The sequence below is a fragment of the Scyliorhinus canicula genome, chromosome 4, assembly GCF_902713615.1.
Source record: "Scyliorhinus canicula chromosome 4, sScyCan1.1, whole genome shotgun sequence".
NCBI classification, from domain to species: Eukaryota; Metazoa; Chordata; class Chondrichthyes; order Carcharhiniformes; family Scyliorhinidae; genus Scyliorhinus; species Scyliorhinus canicula.
In genome coordinates, this window is record NC_052149.1 from 59,364,386 (window position 1) to 59,387,851 (window position 23,466).

The 23,466-nt window shown below is 46.7% G+C and overlaps 1 protein-coding gene across 2 annotated transcripts in view; it reads right to left on the minus strand.

Annotated features, from left to right (window-relative positions):
* Nucleotides 1-23,466, minus strand: part of cmpk (cytidylate kinase) — a 48,486-nt gene that overhangs the window by 19,330 nt on the left and 5,690 nt on the right. Inside the window, exons 2-3 of one of the 2 annotated variants that reach the window (XM_038794311.1) lie at nt 10,012-10,309; nt 3,843-3,989 (exon numbers count right to left, since the gene is read on the minus strand). In XM_038794311.1, the coding sequence (XP_038650239.1) occupies nt 3,843-3,989; nt 10,012-10,131 (267 nt within the window). In that variant the 5' untranslated portion in view covers nt 10,132-10,309. Of the gene's footprint in view, nt 1-3,842; nt 3,990-10,011; nt 10,324-23,466 lie in introns of those variants that run through there. The other variant, XM_038794312.1, reaches the window with a different exon arrangement.

Genomic DNA, 23,466 nt, shown 5'->3' on the forward strand with positions numbered 1-23,466 from the left:
CTTCGTACTAAGCAGGGGTTGTATAGGGGAGGTAAAGAACACGGAATATTCGGCAATTACTATCTCAGACCATGCCCCGCACTGGGTAGACCTGCAGATCGGGAGGGGGGGGGGGGGGCGAGCTACCAATGGAGGCTAGACGTGGGACTGCTGTCGGAGGAGGGGATCTGTGAGAGGCTTCGGAGGTGTATGCAAAATTACCTGCAGGTGAATGACACGGGGGAGGTCTCAGCGGCGACCCTGTGGGAGGCGCTAAAGGCAGTAGTGCGGGGGGAGCTGATTTCAATTGGGGCCCACAGAGCCATGGCAGACAGGGCAGAGATGGATAGATTGGTCAGGGAAATGGGTCGGATAGATGAAGAGCACGCGGAGTCCCGGGGGAGGTTTTACTCAGGGAGAGGCAGAGACTACAGGCGGAACTGGGGGCACTATCCACGAATAGGGCCTTGGGGCAGCTTAGGAAGGCGAGGGGCGTGGTGTGCGAGAATGGGGAAAAAGGCTAGCAGACTGTTAGCGCAGCAACTCGGGAGGAGAGAGGCGGCCAGGGAAATAGGTAGAGTGATGGATGGGGAGGGGCGCAAAGTAGAGGACCCGGCAGGATTAAATAAGGTATTCCGGGACTTCTATCGCAAGCTGTATACTTCGGAGCCGCCGGAAGAACCGGAGGAGATGAAAAGGTTTCTGGACGGGTTAACATTCCCAACAGTAGGTGGGGGGGCGAGTGGATGAGCTGGGGGCCCCGATTAGAGTGGAGGAGGTATTGGGGGGGGCCTAAAGGCCATGCAGTCGGGGAAAGCCCCGGGGCCGGATGGATACCCAGTAGAGTTCTATAGGAAGTTTTCTGAGCTGGTGGGCCCGGTCTTGGCGAGGGTTTTCAATGAGGCAAGGGACAGCGGGACCCTGCCGCCGACAATGTCGCAAGCCACTATATCACTGATATTGAAGCGGGGTAAAGACCCGGAAGCGTGCGGGTCCTACAGGCCAATCTCCCTGATTAACGTTGACGCCAAGCTCCTGGCAAAAGGTACAGGCGGTTAGAATGGAGGACTGCGTACCGGAGGTGATTGGGGAGGACCAAACTGGGTTCGTGAAAGGTAGGCAGCTGGCGGCCAACCTGAGAAGAATACTTAATGTGATAATGATGCCCCCAGGGTGGGCAGAGAGGTGGAGGTAGTGGTGGCAATGGACGCCGAGAAGGCCTTTGACCAGGTGGAGTGGGACTATCTATGGGAGGTGCTCGGACGGTTTGGGTTCGGGGAGGGACTGGTGGATTGGATCAAATTATATCAGGCCCTGAGGGCCAGCGTCAGGACTAACAGAGAAGTGTCGGAGTACTTTAGGCTGTACCGAGGGACCAGACAGGGCTGCCCGCTATCCCCGCTGCTGTTTGCGCTGGCCATAGAACCGCTGGCGATTGCGCTGAGAGCCGCAGAGGGATGGAAGGGGATGGTGAGGGGCGGGGTAGAACATAGGGTCTCTCTTTACGCAGACGACCTGCTCCTGTACGTGTCGGACCCAGTGGCCGGGATGGGAAGCATACTGGGAATGTTGAGGAAGTTCGGCCAGTTTTCAGGATACAAATTAAATACGGCCAAGAGTGAAATGTTTGTGGTACAGGCAAGGGGCCAGGAGAACAGATTGAGAGGGCTACCGTTTAGGCTGGTTGAGGAAAATTTCGGGTATTTGGGAATCCAGGTGGCACGAGACTGGGGCAGGCTGCACAAGTTAAATTTGGCCAGGGTGGTGGAGCAAATGAAGGGAGAGTTTCGGAGATGGGATGCACTCCCGCTGTCGCTGGCAGGGAGGGTGCAGACTGTAAAGATGACAATCCTCCCTAGATTTCTGTTTGTTTTTCAGTGCCTCCCGATCTTTGTTCCACAGTCCTTCTTCAAAAGAGTTAACAGGATGATCATGAGCTTTGTCTGGGCGGGAAAATCCCCGCGGGTGAAGGCGGCGATGCTGGAGAGGAACCGCAGCGAGGGAGGGCTGGCTTTGCAGAGTCTGATTAATTATTACTGGGCGGCCAACATCGCTATGATAAGGAAGTGGATGGTGGGTACGGGGTCTATCTGGGAGCGGGTGGAGGCGGCTTCGTGCAGGGGCTCCAGCTTGCCAGCCCCGGTCACGGCTCCTCTACCGCTGCCGCCGGCCAGGTACTCCACCAGCCCGGTAATGGTGGCGACCATGCGGATATGGGGCCAGTGAAGGAGGCATGTAGGTGAGACGGGGGCGTCGGTTTGGGCGCCAATCTGCGACAACCATCGGTTTGCCCCCGGGAGTATGGATGGGGGGTTTCGAGTATGGCGGCGGGCGGGGGAGGGCGATATGTTCCTGGAAGGGAGCTTTGCAAGTTTGAGGAGCTTGGAGGAGAAATTTGGGCTGGTAAGGGGAAATGATTTTAGGTACCTACAGTTGCGGGACTTTGTTCGTAGACAGGTCCGATCTTTCCCACGCCTCCCGCCAATGGGGATCCAAGACAGAATAGTCTCTAGGGGGGAAGAAGGGGAGGGTAGAGTCTCTGATATTTATAAGGTGCTCATGAGGGAGGAAGGGTCCCAGATGGAGGAACTGAAACTTAAATGGGAGGAGGACCTAGGCGGGGAAATGGAGGACGGGCTGTGGGCAGAGGCCCCGAGTAGGGTAAATTCGACCGCGACATGTGCCAGGCTCGGGCTGATTCAATTTAAGGTCGTTCACTGGGCCCACATGACGGTGGCTCGGATGAGCAAATTCTTTGGGATAGAGGAAAAATGCGCTAGGTGCGCGGGAGGACCAGTGAACCACGTTCACATGTTTTGGGCATGCCCTAAGCTTAGGGGGTACTGGGAGGGATTTGCGGGCGTCATGTCCCGGGTGCTAAAAACAAGGGTGGCGATGGGTCCAGGGGTGGCAATTTTTGGGGTTTCGGAAGACCCGGGAGTCCAGGGGGAGAAAGAGGCCGATGTTTTGGCCTTTGCTTCCCTGATAGCCCGGCGACGAATACTATTGGCGTGGAGGGACTCAAAGCCCCCGAAGACTGAGTTGTGGCTTGCGGACATGTCGAGTTTCCTGGGTATGGAAAAAATTAAGTTCGCCTTGAGGGGATCTGTACAGGGGTTCGTCCAGAGGTGGCAACCATTTATTGACTTCTTTGCGGGGAGAGTGAGTGTCAGCAGGGGGAGGGGGGGTAGAGTAGGAGGGATAAAATGGCGGGTAGTACCGGTGAGAGAGGAGCGGGCTTGTGCAGTATGTTACGATTGAAGTATTGAAAGTACGTGGATGTTTGCACATTTTTGCTTTCTTTCTGTTGATGTCTGTAACTGTTTACAAAGCCAAAAACTACCTCAATAAAATTGTTTATTAAAAAAAAAAATCCACTAAACGTATCCAGCATGTTAAAGACACCCGCCGTCAATACTTTACAAATTTGTCATGAACTTCCATTTCAGTAACAATGTTTTTAAAGAAAAATAATTAAAGATGGTAAGGTGGTGGACAGGGAAAAATGGTAGATAGGAAAGTCAACTGACTCAACTGAAAATTCAGGTCTGCAGCAGTTAACGAGCATGAGCTTGCCACAACCAATTAAATTGGTTGGGTGATGAATCTGTGGAACTCTTTGCCACAGAAGGTGTGGAGGCCAAATCACTGCGTGTCTTTAAGACAGAAATAGATAGGTTCTTGATTAATAAGGGGATCAGGGGTTACGGGGAGAAGGCAGGAGATTGGGATGAGAAAAATATGTCTTATGGCCTTAAATGCCCTCCTAGGATTGATTCAGTAAAGGAAGTTGATCAAAATCAGTTCAAGAATTCCACGTCCCGAAATATTGCTGTTTCTTAGGTTGTCTAAAGTTGGCTTACCTTTTTTATGAGGTTAATAGTGATTTCCACTGGGACAATTTTTCCTTCTTTAATGTAACTGTCAATCAGTTCGCCATACTGAGTTGCTTCTTTGTTTCGTTCAGCACGAAGTAGATCGCCAGCAGACAAATGAGTGTATCCATATTGCTGGACAACATTAACAAAGAAGTGATTGCAAGTTTTAACCCTTGTTACAATTATGAATATAGAGAAAATTCAATTAACTTAATTTTCAAATTCATGAGCTATTCAAATGCTAGATTATGTGCAACATGCCTGCCAGAGCTCACTGTAAATCTAACCCAAACGACAGCCATCATTCAATTGTGCATAATAATTTTCTAGTCACGATAAAATGTTGCTTACAACGTTTTTCCAGAATGAATGCTGCTGAAATATAAATTTAGCAGCGTATAATCAAAATGGACACAGTCCCCAACTTTAAACAAGTCAATCGCGTGAGACATTGCATATGGGAAAATTGAGAATAAGTGAAGCAAGATTACAGAGCAGGGAATAATTGAACAAGGGGATGCAGACATAAATTTGTGCCCAGATGTCCTTATTTCCATACTTTCTTTACCAATTTCTACTCAGTCATGTTTGATCCTCCAACAGATAGTTGATCAAGTCTATGTGGTTTAACCCCACACCAAGCAAAGAGACACCAAGCTGAAAGCAATAACATGCCAAAGCTATTTTGAAATTGTACTCGTAAAGCTTAATTAAATGTTTTGCAACACAAAAATGTATAAACTTAACTTGGACTACTGTATGGTGCTCGAGCTGCCTGCAAAATTAGGGTAACACACCATCAAATGACTGGAGTGTACCCGTTCCTTAAATGTACCGTGCATGTTCAGAGACTTGAATTAACCCATGTAATCAACTGAAAAAAAAATCTTGAACGTGGGCAAGTCCAGCATTTATTGCCCAATCCTAGTTACTCTGATTTAGAAACTGATCGGAGTGACTTCTTGGGCCGCTTCGGAGGGTAGCCATGAGTCAACCAGATTAGTTTGGGACTGGAGTCACATACTGACCAAATTAGATAAGGATGGCAATGTTCCTTTCCAAAAGGAAGTTTTCACAATCCAACAGCTTCATGATCATTTTTCACTGACACATCTTTTAAATAGTGCTTTTTACTCAATAAAACATCTCCAGGCACTTCACAGAGGAGTAAAAAGCAAAATTTGACACCAAGCCACATAAGGAGATATTACAGCAGATAACTCAAAGCTTGGTCAATGATGTGGCTTTTAAGCAGTTTCCGAAAGGAGCAAAGAGAGTAAAAAGGCAAAGAGGTTTAGGAAGGGAACCACAGAGGGTTAGCAGTTGAAAACAAAGATGCCAGTGCTGGAGCAATTAAAATCAGATTGAAGAGGCCAGAACAAAAGTAGTGCAGTTATCTCAAGGGTTGAGTGGCTGGAGGAGATTAAAGAGGAGATTTGAAAACAAGAATGAGAATTCAACAAAAAAAAATCAAGGTTTTACTCAACCGAGAGCAAATGTCGGTCAGCAAGCACAGGAGTGATGGATTAACAGAACTTTGTGCAAGTAAGAACATAGACACCATTGTTTGGGTTGGCCTCTAAGTTCACAAACAGTAGAATGTGGGAAACCAGCCAGCGTCCCGCTAGAGTTGTCAAGTCGCGAGGTGACAAAATCATGGCTGAGGTTTTCAGCAATAGACCATCTGAGGCAGCAGCAAAGACGATAGAAATATAGAAAAAATAGGAGCAGGGAGTCAGTCGGCCTTTCGAGTTTGTTCCGCCATTCATTATGGTCATGGCTGATCATCCACCTCAATAGCCTAATCCCGCTTTCCCTCCATATCCTTTGATCCTCAAGACGAATACGGCATAGAAGAAACTTTGTCGGTACGGTTGAAAAAAATACAAAAAATTCCACAGTCAATTTCCGAATTTAAAATCACTTGCAATTGTTCACAATCAAGATGACTAGACAATTGCATTAAAGATTAATGGAACCGACATTCACATCAAGCTGGATACTGGTGCTCATGCTAATTTGATCAATCAATTGACTTGGCCAAATTGAAAATAAAGCCTTAAATTAATGACAATGATTGTCAGTTAAGGACAATGTCATTACTAGATGGGAACATGTTATCTCACAGTCCAAGTTAAAGACATAAAAATGGCCATCAAGTTTGAGATTGTGGGACCAAAGCGTTCGTCATTATTAGGTGTACAGGCATGCAAGCTACCACAGCTGGTGAAACGAATTCACAGCAGTCAGAATTTCAGCAAATGCAGAAGACCAAATTGATGACATCATTGACCAGTTTCCACATGTGTTTCAAGGAATGGATACGTTACCATTCAAGTACAAAATACAGTTTAAGGAGAATGTCAAGCCGGTTATTCACCCACCAAGGAGGGTACCAGCTCCTTTAAGGGAACGCTTGAAACTCTAATTTAACCGCATGCAGCAGCTGGGGATCACAGAACACACTGACTGGGTTAGTTCAATGGTATGCATTAAGAAACCAAATGGAGATCTCAGAATCTGCATTGATCCGAAAGATCTCAATCAAAATATAAAAAGGGAACATTAACCCCAATTCGCAAATGAGAAGATATCACAAGTGAAATGGCATACGCTAGAATTTTTAAGAAACTAGATGCCTCTAGAGGATTTTGGCAATTGAAACTTGATGAAGCCAGCAGAAAGTTATGGGCTTTCAACACTCCATATGGAAGGTACGGTTTTAATTGAATGCCTTTTGGTATAACATCAGCTTCAGGGATATTTTATTGAGCAATGGAACAAATGATAGAAGGTATTCAAGTGTAGGTTGACTATATCATAATTTGGTCAGCAATTCAATAAGAACACAGTGCAAGACTTTGTCAAGCAATGCAATGAGTAGGCAAGTTTGGTTAAAACTTAATCGAACCAAATGTCAATTTGGTATATCCAAATTCACATTTTTGGTTGACCAGATTTCAGCGAGGTGTGCAGCTAGACACCGAGAAGGTTGAAGACATCAACAAAATGTCTTCACCTAAAGACAAGAAAGCAGTTCTCCGACTACTAGGCATGGTGAACTTTCCGGGAAAGATCATTCCAAACTTATCACGCACGACTGCAAAAATTTATATTCACATGGATGGAAGAACACTAAAAGGAGTGGTCTGATTTGAAGACAGTACTCCCAATCCCACCTGTTCTGTGATTCTTTAATCCTTTGAGTGAAACAAAGATATCCAAAGATCTCAACAGATGCAAGCAAGGATGGCATAGGAGCTGTGCTACTTCAGAAAACATCTGACGGGCAACGGTACTCAATAGCCTATGCATCAAGAGCGATGTCACCAACTGAACAGTTCTATGTGCAAATAGAAAAAGAATGTCTGGATCTCCTTACAGGAATGGAGAATTACCACAACTGTGTATACGGGTTAGCCACCTCCTTTACTGTAGAAACGGATCATCGTCCTCTTGTATCAATCATCAAGAAAAATTTGAATATGTCACCGAGACTTCAACATATAATAATGAAACTTCACCGCTATGACTTTGAGCTCGCCTACACACCGGGTAAAAATATTGCGGTAGCTGATGCACTGTCACGTGCAACTGAAGAAGATACTGGGATGAATAACATAGTCCAGGCAATCGAAGCTCAAGCTAACTTAATAGAAGAAAATCGACCCGTCTCGGATAAAAAAATGAAATTAATAAAAGAAGAAACATCCAAGGATGACACATTACAGCGTGTGATGCGTTATCTAAGAGATGGATGGCCTAAAGGCACGTGTTCCAGCTATAGGAATATTCGAGCGGGTCTGAGCAGTATCAACGGATTTCTGCTTAGGCAAGACCGGATAGTAATTCTGACTTTGTTAAGGAACATGAGCAAGGTGCATGAAGACCGTCTAGGGTTGGTAAAGTGCAAACGAAGAGCTCGTCAATCAGTACATAGAACAGTACAGCACAGAACAGGCCCTTCGGCCCTCAATGTTGTGCCGAGCCATGATCACCCTACTCAAACCCACGTATCCACCCTATACCCGTAACCCAACAACCCCCCCCCTTAACCTTACTTTTATTAGGACACTACGGGCAATTTAGCTTGGCCAATCCACCTAACCCGCACATCTTTGGACTGTGGGAGGAAACCGGAGCACCCGGAGGAAACCCACGCACACAGGGGGAGGACATGCAGACTCCACACAGACAGTGACCCAGCTGGGAATCGAACCTGGGACCCTGGAGCTGTGAAGCATTTATGCTAACCACCATGCTACCCTGCTGCACGTTGGCCAGGTTATCAACAAAGACATTAATAACCTTGTGGCAGAATGCGAAACCGGTCAATGAAACTAATCACAGCAGCAAAAGATACATTGATGATTTGATGATGCATCAACTTGTCAAGACTCCATGGTCCAATGGTAAGGATTACTTACTAATCATTGATTACTTCTCAAACTACCCAGAGGTGATCAAATTGCCCAATTCTAGTTCAAAAGCAGTTATAAAAGCAACCAAAGAAGTGTTTGCAAGACATGGAATCCCATTTACTGTCATGACAGATAACAGTCCATGTTGACAGCTGCGATTGGACAGAATTTTCAGCTTATTATGTCAAGCCCATTACATCCACAATCGAATAGGAAAGCTAAAAAAGGTGTTCACATAGCAAATCAACTGCTTTGGATTCAAGAAACAATCCATTCTTGGCTCTACTCATGCGACAGTGCTACACCATTAGCTACAGGTTTGTCACCAGTTGAACTGCTGATGAACCGACAGCTATGTACAACATTACCATACTTACCATTAGCAGATCCTGATCATGATGATGCTGGAAAGAAAATGAAGCAGAACAAGCAAACTCAACAGCATTACTACAACAGCACAGCAAAGGATCTAGCAACGCGAGAGCCAGGAGATAATGTGTGGGTACAGATTCCAACTGGAGGATAATCCTGCATGGCACGCGTGATTCGCCAAGTAGCTCCACACTCATACGTCATTCTGATAAATGAAGGCTCTATCCTACGAAGGGATCATAGAGCGCTTCGCAAAGTGAAGACAGCTCAACCTGTATTTCCACACATAGAGCTTGACACAGAGCTATTCAAGAAAACTTTACAAGACAACAAGATGTTGTTACACCGTAAAAGATAAAGACATCTGCTAAACAACCACAATTGAGAATGCCCACCCGCATCAAAAAGAAGCCTGTTAACGATAACTAAGTATTCACATGTCTAGAACATACACGCATTGTAACAGTCTCCAAACATCTTCAAAGGAATATGGATATTACAATATGGATATTGTATGGGAGATAAAGGGTTAACAATTTCATTTAAATACTTCTTACCACCAGATGGTGATTAAGAGCAGTCATATATATATATCATGTGATGACCCTTGATTGGGGGGAAAAGTGTTTAGGCATGAGAGAGTAGTATATTTGAGAGTTCTGTAGTAGTTATCGCAGTTTATTTTAGCAACCTTGTACTTAGGAATACGTTAAAATCTAGTTTCAGTAGTGTTAATAAATCAGCTTTGTTAATTTACTTAGCTTGATGTTCTTTGCTAAAAACTAAGCATTCAAGACATCCAGACAAAGAAAACAGAGGTTACAATTATCATTCCTTTGCACCCCCATCCCCCCCCTCCACCATTCGATCTCTTCTGCCTTTCACTGGACCACAGACCTTCCCAATTATTCTGTCCCCTATTCCTGCTGTTAAATTGCTTAAAACCTGTTACATCTCCAACCATTTCAGTCGAAATGTTAATGATTTGAAAGGTTAACTCGGTCTCACAGCAGATGCTGAGCATTTACAGCATTTATTATTTTTTTATTCCCAAGATTAAATATTTTTAAAACTTCCTGTTTTATCCAAATCCCATCCGCCCATCCCATCAGCACTCGGCTTCGGCCACGTCCTTCCTTCCCTTGCGAAATATTGGCTTAAGGCCGCGATGACACTTTAAAAAATACTCACATCGACTCATATTAACAACAAATCTCCCTGTCTGAAATCAAACAGTTTTCCCACTGAATGACCAGTTCCACCGTTATTCCTTGAGTGATTAATCCAGGTATAATACATGAATTACTCTAGCCCCGGGGGTGCTCTCCCTCCGGCTCCAAGCACTTTTTTCTTCCACCCACCTTGACGATTTTGACGCACTGGGTCCCTTTCCCAGCTCCTGGCCCACCGAGGACAAAAACCACTTTGGGCTTCATCATCACCAACTTCCGGACCAACGTTCCCCAACAAGAAATAACCATACACCGGCAGCAGCCCGGCTTTTCCTCGCTCCTCCCGCCGATAAATCGGAGATAGACTTTAAGAAGCCCAGAAATCTGCAGTCAATCAGTCGGCCGCCGGCTCTTCCTCCTCTGCAGTCCACACAGTAGCCGCCTTCTGACACAAATCACCGGATGAACGACTGCTTCCGGGTATGAGCTGCACGCAAGCAAGCAAGCTTTGTTCAGTTTAGGGCAAATGAAAGGTAGCAATCAAGAAGCTTTGGAAATTTGCAAACAAAATAGGTTTTAAACCGACGACATTATGATTACAACGAAATCAATGTTCTTTTCAAAAATCACCGCGTATTGCTGGCCGTGGAATACCATTTTAAAGCATTATCTGTTACTCTCCAAGAATTACACCGGTGTTTATGAGCATGTTCTCCCAGTCTTTCATATTATACCAACATAAAAAGTCCATCCAGCATGACCCACACACAACTGCCTTGTTCATCACACTCCCACACTATGTCTTTGATCTCCAAAGGACAGAAGAAAAGCTGAAACCCGAGATCAATTAGGGGGATAAAATCTGCCCTGGCAAGAAACAAATTAGTTAATCCCTGCACGAGCCAGCTGCCTGTTCCACAGGTCAATTATTTAGAGAAACAAACTACCTCCCAGTATCTAAACCAGTTTCTTAATATTTTCCAGTCATTAACAAGGTGAGGGCATCGTTTGCAGGGCAATAAATTACCCATGAGAATGTGATGGTGGCCTGTCTTCTTCAGCCACTGCAGTCCATGTGATGAAGGTACATCCCTGGTTCTGTCAGGGAGTTCCAGGAAATTGGCCCAACCATGATGAAGGAAACTGACCATCTCCAAGCTAGGATGATATGTGACCTGGATGGGAATTTGAAAAAGGCGGGGTTTCCATGCCCTATTGTGGTAGTCCTTATCAGTGATAAAATACACAATTTTGAAAGGTGCTTTTGATGATGCACTGCTGTAGTCCATCTTTGTAGATTGCACACACTGCCGACACACTGGTGATGGAGGATATGAATGTTTATGGGTGTGGATGGGGTGCCTATCAAGTGGGCAACTTTGCTGAATGGTGTCAAGCTTCTTGAGTGTTGTTGGAGTTACATGCATCCATGTCACTGGAAAGTAATCCATCACACTTCTGACTTTAGCCTTGTGGATGGTGGAAACGCAGTGAGGAGTCAGAAGATGAGTTATTCACTGTGGAATACCTAGCCTCTAACCTGCTTTTGTAGGTGTAGTGTCTGTGTGGCTTGTCTAGGTTAGTTTCTGGTCAATGGTGACCTCCAGGATGTTGATGTTTGGAGATTCAGAGATTGTAACACTGTTTAATGTCAATGGAAGGTGGGTAGAATGATTCTTGTTGGAGATGGTCACTGCCTGGCACTTGTGAATCATAAATCCTTCTTGGCACTTAATTGGCCCAAACCTGGATATTGTCCAGGCCTTACTGCAAGCAGGCAGACTGTTTCAGTATCTGAAGAGTTGCAAATGGAACTGCACACCATGTAGTCTAATCATTAGTGAACATTCTGACTTCTGACATTACAATGAATAGAAAGCCACTGATGAAGCATTTGAAAATGGTTGTGCCAAGAACACAGCCCTGAGAAACTTGCACAGCAATGTCATGGGGCTGAGTTGAATGGTTGTCAACAGCCACCATCATTTTCCTTTGTGCAACGTATCACTCCAACTAATGGAAAATTTTTACATGAGCCCCATTGACTCTAACTTTTACTAGCACTCATTGATGCCACATTTGGTCAAATGCTGCCTTGATTTTTAAAGTAAGAAGTCTTACAACACCAGGTTAAAGTCCAACAGGTTTGTTTCAAACACGAGCTTTCGGAGCACGGCTCCTTCTTCAGGTGATTATGCTTGTGTCGATAGTTTGTTTCAACTAAATAGATAAAGAAGTATTAGGAGTCACAATCACCAGTTATGTAAAGACAGTTTGGCTCCACCTGAGCCTGAGGGCTCACCTGAAGAAGGAGCCGTGCTCCGAAAGCTCGTGTTTGAAACAAACCTGTTGGACTTTAACCTGGTGTTGTAAGACTTCTTACTGTGCTCACCCCAGTCCAACGCCGGCATCTCCACATCTTGATTTTTAAAGTTGGTCTCTCTCATCTCATCTCTGGAATTCAGCCCTTTTGTCCATGTTGGACTAAGATTAGAATGAGGTCTGGATTCGCGTGCTCCTGGTGGAGCCAAACTGTCTTTACATAACTGGTGATTGTGACTCCTAATACTTCTTTATCTATTTAGTTGAAACAAACTATCGACACAAGCATAATCTATTCCCTTTATCTAATAAACCTTGATCAAATTACTGCTAAGTCTGGGCTTTGCTAAATTTGGTAGCCTCCACCTGTATCCTTTCAAAGTCTCACGGTTACATGCCATGTGAGGCGACCAAAATTGGACACAGCATTCGAACTAAGGTCTAAACCGATGTCTGGTACAAGGACAAAACAGAACATTTTGTCTTTCAGTGAATTGTCCTATAAATGAACACAGCACCCAATTCGCTCTAGCTATTGCTTCACGGTATTGGGAAAGATCCTCAGAGACCAATGCACTAGAAGACCAGGGTTGTCCAACCTTATTGTGTGGGAGGGCAACATTTCAACATTTTCTCACTCAAGGGGCCAATGAGCAAACTCCAGAAAGATAAAGTTTGGCACAGCATTAAACAGGAATTTCAATAAAAATGAGGTAAAAGAAACAATTACTGAGCAAAAAACTGAGTAATAAATACAAGGGTATTAGCGTATTAAAGGGTGAGAGCACATCTGTCCATCTCACTCCCAGTCTCAGTTCACATACACATATACCTTCATCCACTATAGGGTACACAAGAGTGGGTGTGCAGGTTAATGAAAACCGAGCTTGGAATTGAGCCAGATTAATGGACACACTCTGCACCCCCGCCTCTCACTCTCTCTCTCTATGCTCCCCTCACCCTCTTTCCCTGTCTGATCTGTCCTCCTTGGCAGATTCAGTTAGTGGGGCCCTGCGTTCACCTTCATTTCTGCTACCCCTCCCCACAACCTCATACCCCTCCCCACCCACCCTCGGCCCACAGAACACGAAGCCACAAAAATACACAAATTGATCATTGCTTTTTCACTTGTTAAAAACACACTGTTCTGGAAAATACAGAATGTGTCATTTGAAACATAGAAGTCTGCCAATATCTGGTCTGGGAGAGTGCAGGGAAAGATCCCACAAGAGGTTGGTGGCAGCTGAAAAGAGCAGAAACTGTGGCCAGCTCTTCTGTCAAAAATGCAGTCAATTTCAGTCTGTCAGAATTGTTATTACAACCTGCAGCAGGAGAAAGGGAAAAAGAAAAAGAGAGTTTGCATAGATTTCTTTGTGCTGTGTTGAAGCACTGTGATGTACTGAATAGAGGGGGACCCATTGGCCTGGTTGTGTCCCACCATGCCCCTTTAAGTCCCGTAGCCCATCCCCTATCGGAGGTCCCGATCTTTCCCGCCAAAAAGCACTAAGCGCGGGCTCCCCTCGCCCCTCCCCCCACGCGCGAGGCAGGAACAGAGAGCAGCAACAGCTGGCGGCCAGGGCACGGCGCGGGGGAGCTCCGCTCCCCTCAAGGAGGTGGAAGGCTCGAAGATCAACGCCAGCAAGAATGAGGAGGAGAACTAAAAGAGAGAGAGAGAGAAACAGCAACAGGAGAGAAGGGGAGGAGAACTAAAAGAGAGAGAGAGAGAAACAGCAACAGGAGAGAAGGGGAGGAGAACTAAAAGAGAGAGAGAGAGAGAAACAGCAACAGGAGAGAAGGGGAGGAGAACTAAAAGAGAGAGAGAGAGAAACAGCAACAGGAGAGAAGGGGAGGAGAACTAAAAGAGAGAGAGAGAGAGAGTGTCTGAAGGTCCCTACAACAAACCAGCAGCAATGGGGAGGACAGAGGACAGAACACAGAGAACAGAGAAAACAGAGAAACAGCAACAGGAGAGAAGGGGAGGAGAACTACAAGAGAGAGTCTGAAGGTCCCTACAACAAACCAGCAGCATCCAGAATCACTAATCGTTTTTCCTTTCTGTAAATAAAGTGTTTGCAACTTAAAGAAAAAAAAGTATAATAATAAAATAACTTAACCTGAAAAAGTGGTTATTAGCTTACTTCACTTCCTTAATAACGCAGGACCCAGGACATCGATGCTATTACGGGGTAAGTAGGTAAAATTCTTCGGTGAAGGTATGGGTTATACCGGGGAATAACTTGGAAATATAGTTTGACCTGAATAGCACCCACCAAAGCCTGCATCGGAGTCAGGGAGTGAGAATCCCTGTTCACCATTTGGAATATCGGCCCTTTTTGGTATGGGGGAATTCTAAGACAGAGTGGTGAATTTACAAAAACAACACCTATATAAATAATTGCTGAATTGAAATCCAAGCTTACCTCTTGTCAGAATGACGGTAAAGATGGACAATATTACGATGTGAGTTTTGAGGTGAGTAAACATGGTACTTGCTGCTGAGCAACTAGATGGAAAAATCAGCCGATGACATCTCTGCAGCACAGGCCCGTGCAGAACAGAATGAGCCAGCCCATTGCGGGAGCAAGTACTCCAAACAACAAGATGCATGCGCTGCCATTCAGTATATTTAACAGGGTCTCATTCCGTTTCAAAAATAAAAGTTAACTTCCGTGAAAACCCTCAAGACAACACCGAACTTCATAGATACTCCGCCCGTGATGGCTGCGCAGATCTGTACATGGACCCAGAGAGATACCACATTGGTAAAGCTACGCTACATCATACTGCACGGTGGGTAACAAGAAATCCCCCGGAAGCGTTAGAGCCCTACATCATCCTTCTCCATGGCCCTTCAACTTTCCTCTCTCTCTTTGAACTCTCCTCACCCTCCCTGAATCAATCTCACCGTCCCTTTCTCAACATCCTGTACCCTCCCTCTCTGAATCCTCCTCACCCTCCCTCTCTCTGAACAATCCTAACCCTCTCTCTCTTTGAACCATTCTCACTCTCTCTCTGAACTATCCTCACCCTCTCTCTCTCTGAAACATCCTCATCCTCTCAGACCCCTTCCCCCTCTCTCCTCACCGTCTTTCTGACCCCACCTCAAATGCCTACTCTGTCCGAACCCTCTCTTTGAACCCTCACCTTCTGAATCATCCTCTGCTCTCTCTGAACCATCCTCACCCTCCCTCTCTCTAAACAATCATCACCATCTCTCTCTGGACCATCCTCCCTCTCTGAACTATCCTCACTCTTCTTCTCTGAACCATCCTCACCATCTCTCTCTCTGAACCATCCTCACCTCCCTCCCTCTGAACCATCCTCACCCTCTCTCTCTCTCTGAACCATCCTCACCCTCTCTGAAACATTCTTACCCTGTCTCTCTCTGAACCATCCTCATCTACCTCCCTCTGAACCATCCTCACCCCTCCCTCTCTCTGAACCATCCTCACCCTCTCTCTGAACCATCCTCACCCCCTCTCTCTGAACCATCCTCACTCTCTCTCTCTGAACCATCCTCACCCTCTCTTTCTCTCTGAACCATCCTCACCCTCTCTCTCTGAACCATCCTCTCTCTCTCTGAACCATCCTCACCCTCTCTCTCTGAACCATCCTCACCCTCTCTCGCTGAACCATCCTCACCCCCTCTCGCTGAACCATCCTCACCCCCTCTCTCTCTGAACTATCCTCACCCTCTTTCTCTCAACTATCCTCACCCTCTCTCTCTGAACCATCCTCACCCTCTCTCTCTGAACCATCTTCACCCCCCTCTCTCTCTCTGAACCATCCTCACCCTCTCTTTCTCTCTGAACCATCCTCACCCTCTCTTTCTCTCTGAACCATCCTCACCCTCTCTCTCTGAACCATCCTCACTCTCTTTCTGAACCATCCTCACCCTCTCTCTCTGAATCATCCTCACCCTCTCTCTCTCTGAACCATCCTCACCCCCTCTCTCTCTGAACTATCCTCACCCTCTCTCTGAACCATCCTCACCCCTCTCTCTCTGAACCAACCTCACCCCCTCTCTCTCTGAACCATCTTCACCCCCTCTCGCTCTCTCTGAACCATCCTCACCCTCTCTCTCTGAACCATCCTCACCCTCTCTCTCTCTGAACCATCCTCACCCACTCTCTCACTGAACCATCCTCATCCCCTCCCTCTCTGAACCATCCTCACTCTTCTTCTCTGAACCTTCCTCACCCTCTCTCTCTCTGAGCCATCCTCACCCTCTCTCGGAACCATCCTCACCCTCTCTCGGAACCATCCTCACCCTCTCTCGGAACCATCCTCACCCTGTCTCTCTGAACAGTCCTCATCCCCCTCCCTCTGAACCATCCTCATCCCCTCTCTCTCTGAACCATCCTCAGTCCCTCTCTCTGTGAACCATCCTCACCCCCTCTCTCTCTGAACCATCCTCACCCTCCCTCTCTCTCTGAACCGTCCTCACCCTCTCTCTGAACCGTCCTCACCCTCTCTCTGAACCGTCCTCACCCTCTCTCTGACCCATCCTCACCCTCTCTCTGACCCATCCTCACCCTCTCTCTTTCTGAACCATCCTCACCCCCTCTTTTTACAACGATAGAGACATAGAGTGGTAACTGAAGTAACTCTGTTGCTGACCTAAACATGGAAATCTGAGCCTTAGTGTCACCAGCCATAATCTTGCATATAATTAAATTGTCTATCCACAACTCTAGTGCTATAAATGTCTGACACAGAGGAGGTCCTGCCCTCAAGATCGGGGGCGGGATTCTCTCAGCCATGGGCCGGAGAATCCCCGCGAACGGGCCACGCCGCCCCGACGCGTTTCTCCGCAGAGCAGAGAATCGGGGCCGGCATGGTTGATGTGGTGCTGGTCGCAGGCAGCTCTCCGCAGCCGGCCCGCTGATTCTCTGGCCCGACGGGCGAGCGGCCGTAAGAAAGGAGTTGAGTCCCACAGGGGCCGTTCTAACCTGCTCTGAGCCGGCGGGACCTCGGCGTTGAAGGGTCGGGTGGCGGCCTGTGGGGGGAGAGGGGGGCCCGACCCCAGAGGGGGCCTCCAATGTGCCCTGGCCCGCAATCGGGGTCCACCGATCGGCAGGCCGGCCTCTGTGGCTGTGGGCCTGCTTTCCTATGCGCAGGCCCCTGTAGTCCTGCGCCATGTTGCGTCAGGGCCGGCACATTGAAGGATGCCACTGCGCATGCGTGCATTGGCGCAACTGCATGGCGCGGATCCCGCGGCGCACAGTTCGGGATCGGCAGCTGGAGCAGCGCGAACCGCTCCAGCACCATGCTGGCCCCCTGTAGGGGCCAGAATTAGTCCTGGGAGCAGCCCATTCATGCCGTCGTAAAATGTGATGGTGTTTACGACGGCGTGGACACTCTGCTGTGGGATTGGAGAGTCCCACCCCAGTTATCTGCATGGCTTTCGACTGAATTCTAGCAGCAAGGGATAGGTTTTCTCTACAATGTGGCTAGGATGTTCCATGAGCAAGCAGGCGTGGACATCAACAAATTCGACTCTATTCTTTTGATGATTTTCCCTTCAACCAGATGTTTGCAACACTTATCACAGGTATCGATCAATTATATTATTGGAAGTAAATTTAACAGCAACTCTCTTCCAGGACATTTCAACAGACAATATCAGTCTATCGATCTCAATAGTTACTTAATTAGCACTTAAAATAACTTACCTTGGAAAGAGAGGGGTCAAAGAGAGGGAGCATGAGGAGAGGTCAGAGAGAGAGAGAGGGTGAGAGGAGTGTGTATCCATAAATCTCACTCAATCCCAGGCTGGGTTTTCATTAACATGCACACACAGACACGCACAATCACGCATTCTCACAGTGGGTGAAGGTGACCTTGTGAGCGCACTGAGACTAGGAGTCTTGCTAATATTGCAAATACATTTCCTTTTCGTTTGCTTTCATTTTCCCCCTTGTAATAAGATAATTAGAGATTATTTCTCAGTGCGTCTGCAGTAATGATGTGTGTGAATGGCATTCTCCAGCAAGAATTTTGAGAAACACATAAATTTACACTATACTCGCACAAAATGTATCCAGAAGAGGAATAAATTCCGTCCTAAAATTAAAACAGTGCAATAGGTGTTTATTTATTATGCAACTTTAAAACTGTAATCTAATCTTCTTGGAGTCTGAACCCTTGATTAGATAAGTGACTTGTAATCATTCCCAAGCACCTCGTTGTCCCACCTATAATTGTTGCTACAATCTGTCTTTGAAAGTGAATGGGGATTCAACTATATATTGCATCAGGAAGGTGCATTTCACTCACACCTAAGAGAAATATTGATGACAAAAATTATAATGGAAATTAAAGAGATCTGGACTGTACAAAATGAGATGAGAAATCAATAAAGCATTGGTATTTCAATAAAGATCTCTTATGAGATGTATTTTAGGATTGTCAATAGGTAAGATATTGGCTAGAGTTTCCTGTCTCCAGATGTTTGTATTCATGAGGTACCCCAGAAGATGCCCTGAGGACCCCTCAGAAGCCCAATGAGAATTCTCCCATCGTCCGGCATCCTCTGAAAAACTCTACAACTCTGAGTTATACTCGGAGACTTCGGAGGATTCTGATTGTGGGTGATATGCAGTTATTATATTCCTAAACTGTGCATAGGTTTATGGAATATTTCAGTAACCCTTGGTCAGATTGAACCTCTCTAGACAATCCATACGTAATGAAAAACTGAATGAACCCTTTAGTTAGCATCTTTGGAGTCTTGGGTTGCTAGATCTATTTGAAATCTATCCTATCTAGCATGAATGAGAGTATCAAGATAGGACTTTGACTCCCCAGCAACTGAGTGGTGGCTACTCCTACTGATATTGCTGTGGACAGATGCATTTACTGCAGGCAGATTGACAAGAATGAGGTCAAGTATGTTATTCCCTTCCTTGTTCCTTCATCACCTGTTACAGACCCGATGTAGCAGCTATGTCCCTTAGGACCCGTCCAGCTCAGTTAGTAGTGGTGCTGCTGAGCCATTCGTGGTGATGGGCATGGAAATGTCCATTCAGAGTACATTCTGTGTACCCTTGCACCCTCAGCGCTTCCTCCAAGTGGTGTTCAACATTGAGAAGTACTGACTCATCAGCTGGTGTGTGTGGGGGGGGGGAAAGAGAGAGAGAGAGAGAGAGTTTGCAGTACATGGTAACCAACGGGAGATTCCCTTGCCCATGTTTGACTTGATGCCATGAGACTTCATGTGGTCCGGAATCTATGTTGTGTACTCCCAAGGTAACTCCATCCCAATGTATACAACTGTGCTGTCACCTCAGCTGGGTCTGTCCTGCCAGTGTTATTTCATTGTAGGATATGATTCCATGAGTATGACTATGTCAGGCTGTTGCTTGACTGGTCTGGGAGACAGCTCTCCCAATTTTAGCACAAGCCCCCAGACGTTAATAAGGAGAGTTTTGCTGAGTCAACAGAGCGGAGTATGCCATTGTCATTTCTGGTGCGTAACTTGTCGCCGGGTGGTCTGTCCAGTTTTGTTCCTTGGATGCAACTGAGTGGCTTTCTGGACTATTTCAGAGAATATTTAATAGTCAACCACATTGTTGTGGGTCACATGTTGGTCAGACCAGTTAAGGACAACAGATTTCCTTCCCTAAAGGTAAATAGATGGGTTTAAATTCCATCTAAACACACTAATAGAAAGTTTAAACATTTATCGTTATTAAAACTGACAGGTGGGAACTTAAGTGAAACATTTGCTTATGCTCCTGCCTCTGAGTCGCGTTTGAGTCCCACACCAGGACCTGTCGGCCACAGAAGAACCCAGACACCTGTGCGGACATTGCATTAATGATCTGGACAGGAATGTGGGGGGTATGATCAGTAAGTTCGCTGTGGACACAAAAATTAGTGGTGAGGTAAATAGCAAGGAGGAAAGACAGATTACAGAGCGATATAGGTAGGCTGGTCAAATGGGCAGAACAGTGGAAAATGGAACTTAACCCTGAAAAATGTGAGTTGATGCATTTAGCGAGGACTAACAAGGCAAGGGAATACGCAATGAATGGTGGGATGCTAGGAAGTACAGAAGGACCTTGGCGTGTATACCCATAGATCCCTGAGGCAGCAGGACAGATAGTTAAGGTGGTTAAGAAAGCATATGGGATATTTGCCCTTATTAGCTGAGGCATGGAATATAAGAGCAAGGAGGTTGTGATGGAGCTGTATAAAATGCATCTTCGGCCACAGGGAGAGTACTGTGTGCAGTTCTGGTCACCTCATTATAGGAAGGATGTGATTACATTAGAAAGGATACAGAGAGGGCAGCACGGTGGCCTAGTGGTTAGCACAACCGCCTCACGGCGCTGAGGTCCCAGGTTCGATCCCGGCTCTGGGTCACTGCCCGTGTGGAGTTTGCACATCCTCCCCGTGTCTGCGTGGGTTTCGCCCCAACAACCCAAAAATGTGCAGAGTAGGTGGATTGGCCACGCTAAATTGCCCCTTAATTGGAAGAAATAATTAGATAATCTAAATTTAAAGAAAAAAAAATGTAAAAAAAAAAGAAACGATACAGAGGATATTCACCAGGATTTTGCCAGGGCAGGAGCATTTCAGCTATGAAGATAAACTGGTTAGGTTGGTGTTGTTCTCCTTCGAGCAGGGAAGGCTGAGGGTGGGACCTGCTAACCTGTACAAATTCTGAAGTACATAGATAGGGAAGACAGGAAGAAACGTTTCCCCTCAGTAGAGGGGTCAAACCAGGAGGCATAGATTTAAGATAATGGGCAGGAGATTTAGAGGGGTATGGCTGAGAATCTTTTTCACCCAGAGGGTGATGGGAATCTGTAACTCACTGCCTGAAAGGGTGCTGAGGCAGGAACCTCTGGATGAGCACTTGAAGCACCAGAGCATACGACGCTATGGCCAAGTGCTGGAAAATGGGATTAGAATAGATAGGTGTTTAATGGCCAGCACAGACACAATGGGCCGAAGAGCCTCTTTCTATGCTCTGTGACATGCTTGTGGTCACATGGTTCAGACTCCGAGAAATTTGAAGGAGGGTCGAATGTCCCTCAATTTGAGGATGACAGCTACTCAACTGCAGGTTTGTGCTATGGTTCTTTATGTGACTGAATAGGCCAACTCTCGAACCTCAGATCTTTTGAGCACAAGGGACCAGACGTCACACAGGGTAATGGGATCCAGATTGCAAAATTTGCTTCAATTTCCTCCCTCCCTTGCCATCATTTTGCCTCACTATTAAGGTGTTTGGACTCAAAAGCATGAGGCATCTTGACAGATAAGTTGTCGCCACTTTAAATGATTGGTAGCAAGCCATTAATGTCAATGCTGTCATGCTTCAAAGAGAACTCGGGGTCGATTCTCCAAGCCCCGCGCCGGGCTGGAGAATCGTCGCAACCGTGTCACGACGTCGTCACGCGATTCCCAGTCAACGCCCTCACCCCCCCCCCCCCCCCCCCCACCCCCACAGTACCAGCGAGTGCGGCATGACCTGTCCAACCGTGGCTCCTGCACCAAGTTCCAGTCCCCCCCCCACTATCAGTTTGTGTGAGTCCAAGTCAGGGATGGTCAGACACACCTTCTTCACGAATCGTACATCATCCCAATTGGGACCATACAAACATATCAGCGCCACTAATCTCCCCTCCAGCGTCCGTCACAATCACATACCTCCCCACTGATCTGCAACCACCTTCTCCATTTGGAACAGTATCCTTTTGTTGACCATTACCGCTACCCCTCGAGCCCTTCCATCAAATCCAGAATGAAACACCTGACTAACCCAGCCCTTTTTAAGTCTCACCTGGTCCTTCACCCTCAAGTGAGTCTCCTGCAGCATTGCTACATCGGCTTTCTAGCTTTTAAGATGCGCAAGCACCTTTGACTTCTTGACTAGACCTCCCAACCTCCTCACGTTCCATTTGACTATCCTAACCGGGGGACTCTCAACCCCCTGCCACCTCTTATCCACCATCATCAAACCACCGGGCCCTGCCCCAAGAGCCTGACCCGTCACTATCCTTGTTAACATCGAACCCCCTCCCCCTTCCAGATGCAGATAACTCTGCTTATCACAGAATCCCCCCCCCCCCGTACTTCCTGTTGAAATAAACTCACCCAGTATCGATCACTTTCCCCCACACCCTCTCAGGCCCATCGAAATCTGTTCACCAGGCTCCAATATCCGCAGCCCCTCCCCCCACCTCACCTCCATTCACTAGCCCAGGGGTGGGCAAACTACGGCCCGCGGGCCGCATGCGGCCCGCCAAAGGTATTTCTGCGGCCCTCCAAGTCATTAAAAAAAAAAAAAAAAAAAAATTTTTAATTTTTTTTTTAATTAAAAATTTTTTTTTTTTTTTTTAAGGTTAATGGGGGGGGGCTGTTGGGTTACTTACTGGTATAGGGTGGATACGTTGACTTGAGTAGGATGATCATTGCTCGGCACAACGTCGAGGGCCGAAGGGCCTGTTCTGTGCTGTACTGTTCTATGTTCTATATGAGGCGCCCAGAATCATAACCGGGTGAAGTAATTATTTTACTTAATATACTATGCGGCCCTTTGTGAATTGTGAATTTTTGAATGTGGCCCTTGCACGGAAAAGTTTGCCCACCCCTGCACTAGCCGGTTACCACCCCCCCCCCCCCCCCCCCCCCCTTCCCACCCAATCCCAGAAAAAAACAATCCATTCCATACAACTCAATAAAATAACATATAACTTTCGCAACAAAGAATGCCAATCAAACCGAACAATGTGAAGTCAAGTAGGTTGCACTACAGGTCAATGAACAGCAAGTTTTAACATTTATACATTCTCCAGCTCCCAAATCACAGTCCACAACCCCTCTCCAGTTCCACTCCTCAATTCTGTCCCAAGTCTTCTGCCTTTACGAACACCTCAGCCGCCTCCACCGTCTCAAAACTAAAATCATTGGTGTTGTACGTCAGCCTCAGCTTCTCCGGATACCCCACACCAAATCGCACTCCATTGTTGTACAATGCCGCCTTTGCTCAGCCAAATGCCGCTCGTCTCTTTGCCAGATCCACCATCAAGTCCTGGTATATCTGAACTCCAGCAACAGCCCACTGCACCTCGCGCTTCTGCTTCACCCAGCTTAACACCCTCTCCTTCATGTGGTATCTATGGAAACAGATAATTACTGCTCTTGGTGGCTCATTTAATTTTGGTTTCGGCCTTAACGACCGATGAGCTCGGTCCTGTTCATACCAGGATGACTCCTCACCCACCCCCATCACTTCCGCCAGCATCTTTAGCACACGGCTAAATCGCTGGCTTTGAAAGCAGACCAAGGCAGGCCAGCAGCACGGTT